At 43.5% G+C, this 6067-nt stretch overlaps 1 protein-coding gene across 1 annotated transcript in view; it reads right to left on the bottom strand.

Moving 5' to 3' along the window:
* The window catches only part of TNS4 (tensin 4), a 20864-nt gene that overhangs the window by 13597 nt on the left and 1200 nt on the right, over positions 1 to 6067 (bottom strand). Inside the window, exons 2-3 of the mRNA XM_018576077.1 lie at positions 4101 to 4108; positions 2581 to 3081 (exon numbers count right to left, since the gene is read on the bottom strand). Of these exons, the coding sequence (XP_018431579.1) occupies positions 2581 to 3055 (475 nt within the window). The 5' untranslated portion in view covers positions 3056 to 3081; positions 4101 to 4108. The remainder of the gene's footprint in view (positions 1 to 2580; positions 3082 to 4100; positions 4109 to 6067) is intronic.

Below are 6067 nucleotides of genomic sequence, written 5' to 3'. Positions count from 1 at the left end.
CTTTTTCCCTGCAAAGCTGATGCATTATGATTGTAAGTTCACAGTGATTGGGCCAGCTCCGGACAAAAGATTCACAGCCATTGGTTTGGTCTATGGAAACCTGAATAGGATGTGGGAAGGGCCGCTGTAGTTAACCCAATGTGACATAAGTACCTTACAACTAGGGTTGTCTTTAAAATGAGGAGGCCTGAGGCAGTCACCTCAGGTGGCATTTCCTTGGGTCACGAGGGCCAGAGCATCCCAAGTTGCTCAGAGCTCTACGCAAACCGTGAGGCTCTGTCCGGCGTCCCACCTAGCTCACTGATGTCACTGGCTGCCAGGAGCTAAGCACGATGCTCTGGCTGGCGTGCTGCTGAGCTACTGGCAACCAGTGACGACAGTGAGCTATTCTGGACAGAGGTACCGCGCACCCACCCCATGGGGAATATGTGTCATAAACACATCACCCCCCCGTAATGTGTGCTGCCAACATCCTGACCACACCCTGCTTCCCATTCATAATATGCACCACCAGCACCCCCATTATATCCCCCCCAAGCCTCAGGCAGAAAAAAGTGTAGGGATGTCCCTGCGTGCAACATAAAAGGTTTTCAGATTCATGTTTGCACAGATGCCCATCTGTACACAAGTACCAGCGTATACCCACATACAGCTATTGACTTTATGGGGGGCTGTACACAGCACCTGTGGCTCCCAGCCGGGGCACGATGCTAGAATTTACATTGCATGCACCCAGCTGCCAGAGGAAGGTTTTCATCAGCAATATGATAACCAAAAGGTTGGCATGTGGGCAGTACAGAGAACAACAAAACTATTAAAGGATTCCAGCCAATACTTGGCTTACTTTCTGTCCTAGTGACCATTACCAGTCTCCAAATGGGGACATCTGCTTTGGTGACAACTAGTACAAAATGTCTTTCCCTTCACTTTGAGGAGATTTCCTTTACTTTGATGAGATCAAGCAGTAAGCACCCCCATACAGTAAGGCACCATCTGAAAAGCTAAAGTTGCACATAGCGTAGGATGGCTATGCCCAAGACTCCACATCCTACACCGCTGACATCACAGACCAATCCTACACCCGCAGGCATATATCATGACTGTGATGGCTCTGTTATCGAGCTTAATGTAAGGAAAATATTTTACATTTAATAGCTTCCAGTGCCTCACTAGGCAGGACTGACTTAATGAGGACAAGCGTACCCTCCAGGCATCACATTTCATAACGAACACAAACTTACAGCAAGTCAGTACTGTGCCTATACTGTCTTAAACTGCCAAGCCCTCAGGTGGCTGAATAAGTTGTGTGCTGCTTTGACAGCACTGATACAAAATGTAAAATGAAATCAGAAGTCAGTGGTGGCATCTTGATATTAACAAGGAGGTAATAAAGTGTATCACAAGCAAATTTATCTTCTTCTTGATGTAGATTGGGGAAGGGTTAGAACCCTGTCAGGTTTTTTATTGTTGTTTATGTCCCTGCTGGGGAGATTTACCCTCTCTATTTGCCCGGGTGTCACTGGAATTGAAAGCGGGGGTGTGGATCTTATATTTGGAGTTGTCACCAGAACAGGAATACAGAAGTAAAGTTTTCCAATGAGGATACTTGCTTCGGTGAGAACTGTCTAAGAAATGATTACTTTTGGAGAGATTTCTACTCACTTCCTGTTGTGTCTGGAGACAGGAAGTAATGGCAAATCTCTCCAATGGGACAGCAAAGAAAATTATATCAGGGGTTTTAAATATATACAAAACAAACATTGGCTTTAGATATTCTTTAAAGAGTAACTCTAGCCAAGCATCTAAGCAGAAAGATGAAACGTCTATAGGTACAGCTTACTTGGCCATAGTTTTGTAAAGAAGACATATCGGAGTAGGAGTTTCCTTTACGCTGCTGCTCTGGACCTACTTGGACTATACTACAATGTGGATGTTTAACACCTTAAAGAAAACCTGTCATAAGAGAAATATGAAGGATACTATTAATTTTGAAAATAATACTTGACTGCTTGTTCTGGTGACCTTCTTGCTTCACTCCTATGTCACTGGGCCAGACAAAATATGTAGATAAGGACCTCTGACTCCTCTCTGAATTCTCTGGTCTTCATAATTGTTTTAGGTCACTAAACCAGGAAGTGTTGAAGTGACTGGGTCAGCATGACAGTCAGGCAAGTAGAATAAGGCCAGCAATGGTATCACTTCTTATTTCTGAAAACAAACCTGTTTAGGAATTATGCAGTGTACACATCACTTCCTTTCAGTTGACATTAAAGCAAAAAAACATGTTATATTCCTTTCAGAAACTACTAATTTCTCACCCTCCTTGAAATGTAGATTCTGAGGAGCGGACATGTTTGAAATCCAACCTGTGTAACAACCATGGCTCCCTCCATAGATACAGTGGAGAAGTGAGCCTAGCCACCCAGGGACAGGAAGCGCATTATTCCCAGGATTGCCGGGTGAAAATAAAGGAAAAAAGTGTTTAAAAGAAAACTAATTCAGCCACCTCTTCTAAGGACTGGAAGGCTGCAATATATTACATTACAAGAGATGTTTTATTTAGTCTGGGACTTTTCTTACCTGGGGGACTTGGAGTCTTGGCTGTAACTGGCCTACAGGGTGAAGGCTCTCGTTTTTTCTTTATTAGATCAGTGTTAACAGGCAAGGGTTGGAAGGTGGGATCCAGCTGTAAGATGAGCTGGTTCAGATTGTCTATGGATATATCCAGTGATGGAGACATTGGATCTTCCTCATTGACTTCTACTTCTGATCCATTTGTGGGAATGTGAGGCCCTTTCTCGGCAGCCTTGTAAAAGGATCCAGCAGAGTTTGGGTTCATTGGTCCACCATAAAGAGCTGTGTCTGCCATCCGGTGGCCACTGACTTGTGATGTCACCTGCCCCACACATCTCTCTGAAGTGTAATAGGAGTATTTGGTAGTCATCGATATACCTCTTGGGTGTGCCACTTGTCTGAAACCACCTCCGTCTTCTTTGGGTGCCATGCAGACTGTCTGTCCCACTCGCAACACATGGTTGGGTATTACTTGGGACATGATAGTTTTCACTTTGAAAAATTAACTTGGGGATTCCTAAAAATGAGAAACAGTTGACTATTTAGAAACAAAGTGTCACAAGTTATAATAATGAATACAAATAAATGAAATTAGAAAGAAATCCAGGACTTCTAGCTCTTATAATCAAGCTGATGATAATGAAATTTCCTAAGTGTATGCTGAAGAATTGTCAACCAACGATTGTTGCTTGATCCACACAATGATTGAATCAGATGACCATTATCTCATGTCCATAGGTATCTTTAATTGGCCATGACCTTGTGGAGGGAGCTGGAATGTGTATATACTTTACAATGGCAAATCATTTGCATAGATTGACTTGTTTGTACCAGAATAACCTCCACACCAGTGTTGAGAGAACAGTTAGGACTGCCAGTTTGGATATTCCAAACTAGTCAATCAATCCATCACCTAGAGAACAACAGACATTGTGTGCTATAAACAGGATGTACCTTTTCAGTAAAGTACACTGTTAAATTTCTCTTGTTTATCGTTGTGGGCTGAATGAGAGAAACCATTCGGTTTCCCCATCCAGTAACTATAGCCATACCAGCCCAGGTAGCTGCTATGAGGCCCGGGGGTGGAAGGGGGCCCCATTAGGTTGTTGAGGCAAATTAAACCTAGAGCATGTAAAGATAATACAGTAATGCATGACTAAGGGTTGGGGTGCTTGCAGTTGACAAAAACTCTCATCCCCTGTAAAGTCTACAGTCTAGAGTCTCAGTGTCGTTAGTCACAACTCAGAGAATGGTCATCAGGGGGGACTCCATCACATTTTTGATATGAGGCCCTCTGATCTGTAGTTATGCCCCTGGTAAAATGTTAAGAGGTACCGTATTAGTAGGGTTGGAGTGCTTGCAGTTACAACAACCCTAATCCCCTGTAAAGTCTACAGTGTAGAGCTGAAGTCAGATGCACAAAAGCAGTCTCAGTGTCATTAGTCACAACTCAGAGAATGGTCATCAGGGGGGACTCCATCACATTTTTTATGTGGGGCCCTCTGGTCTGTGGTTATGCCCCTGGTAAAAGGTTAAGAGGTACTGTCTCATTAGGGTTGGAGAGTTGCAGTTAACAACAACTCTAATCCTCTGCAAAGTCTACAGTGTAGAGATGGCTTTATATGCACAAGAGGAGTCTTTGGGATCTTGGCATTGTTTCTCACAGTTTAGAGAGGTCGTTGGGGGCCCCTTCACATTGTTGCAGTGGGCCCCAGTGATTTGTAGTTATGGCCCTGCCCTCATCCATGGATAGAGGAAGCCATGCTGCTGGCTATTGTATATCTTGAACAGTGCATGTGATAGTCACTGTTTGGCCAACAGTTTTCCACCCGACTCTTTTGACAAAATGTGATTGCAAAATCGACTTTTGATGAGCCGAGTGTTGCTGTCATCCAATCAGATTCTACCATTATAATAATAAAAACATACAAATTAGACTAATCATGTGTTACTGTTATCAAGCACAACTCCACAAGGTCCATATTCTTTAATGAGTAAGTTTCAGTTATTTCCTCTTTACTGCACTACTTCTTGATGGTTGTTTTACCATCATTGACAGTCATGTATTTCATCAGAGAACACTTTTCAAATAAGACACATGGCACGAATAATCAGCACAGCTGAGTGGTCGATCTTTACCTTTTAATATTACAGGAAAGCTCTAAAAAGAGGAAGTCATTGTTAACTTCCTTCTGAAATAGTTGGTGGCCGCTGTCTTTAATTCTATCTAAACCCAAAAACAAACAAATTATATTTTGCAGCTTATCATTCCTAAGATGTGGCGATTGCATCAGATTCCCTTTTTCCTTTATTTTTGTCTGTTGATCCTGCCAGTAACACACTTCCTGTACTAGAGTGACAACACTCACTGTCTTGTATCTCTGAAGGGGCACTGTTGTCACCCTAAACTGCTCTCTTAAATTGGATTATAAAAACCTTTCTCCTCCATAACATAGGGGGAAGGTGTTCTGTTAATTCACAGGAAGGCTGATAGCATTGTTTTTTATTTCCTTCTTCACAGGAAGTGACAAGGACACCAGATGTCTGGCCTTTCTGGTACGGGTGCTTTTTAGTACTTGCAGAAAATGTACGTAGCCAGAAAAAAAAATGAAGAAAAGAAATGCAGCCATCACAGCTAAGGACTGTTAAGCTGCAATTTGACATTTTTGCTTTTGGGTTTTGATATACTCTCAGCAGTGGCGCCCCAAGGGGGGTGTGGCTCGCACCCGGGTGCCACCATTGGAGGGTGACACCAAAATGAATGGCAGCCATTTTGGTGTCACCCCCTATGAAAAGTCGGGCACTCGGACCGAGAGCCCAACACTGCCAGGAGAGAGGAGGGGACCCAGTGGCATACCTCATCCCGCCGGGTGAATGTTCCCTCCTCTCTCTGCCGGCGTCCATCACCAAGATAGTAGGAGTCAATTAGACTACTGCGCATGCGCGATGACGCCGCACACACGCGCAGCAATGTCACGGCATGCACAATGGCATCATGGCGGGGTGTCACCTGGTCTCAGCTCCAGGTGTCACCCAGCCTTGTGAAGCCCCTGACTCTAAGTTCCAAGATAGTAACCCAAGACAAGCATGCAGCCAGTGAACTGATTTACATACTTGTCTTACACCAGTCACTATTAAATTAATCGTATCAACATGACAACTAAGCAACTAGCATTTTCAGAAGATTTGCAATGGTAACCTGCCTCTGTCTCTCAGTTTATGTTACTTAAAAGGAAAAGTCTGCTTTTGTCCACGCTGCTCCTGACAGCTAGGCCGTTGTCAAACAGGACAGAAGGCCAGAAGCAGAAGGCATTGCATATGGTGGACAGGCCAGGAACTACCATCACTACCGCCATGGGTTTCAGTAAGTAGTACAGTAGGCCTCTATGATGTGCAGGATCAGTCCTGGAAGGATGGGTTACTAAAAGTGTATATATGGCATTATATATTATTAAATGAAACATTTTCTATAATGAATTAGATAAATTTGTAT

This window comes from Nanorana parkeri, unplaced genomic scaffold (assembly GCF_000935625.1).
Source record: "Nanorana parkeri isolate BGI_ZX_2015 unplaced genomic scaffold, ASM93562v1 scaffold55, whole genome shotgun sequence".
Classification (NCBI taxonomy): domain Eukaryota; kingdom Metazoa; phylum Chordata; class Amphibia; order Anura; family Dicroglossidae; genus Nanorana; species Nanorana parkeri.
Note: the sequence above shows the minus strand (reverse complement) of the source record. Positions and strands in the feature narration are given on the sequence as shown.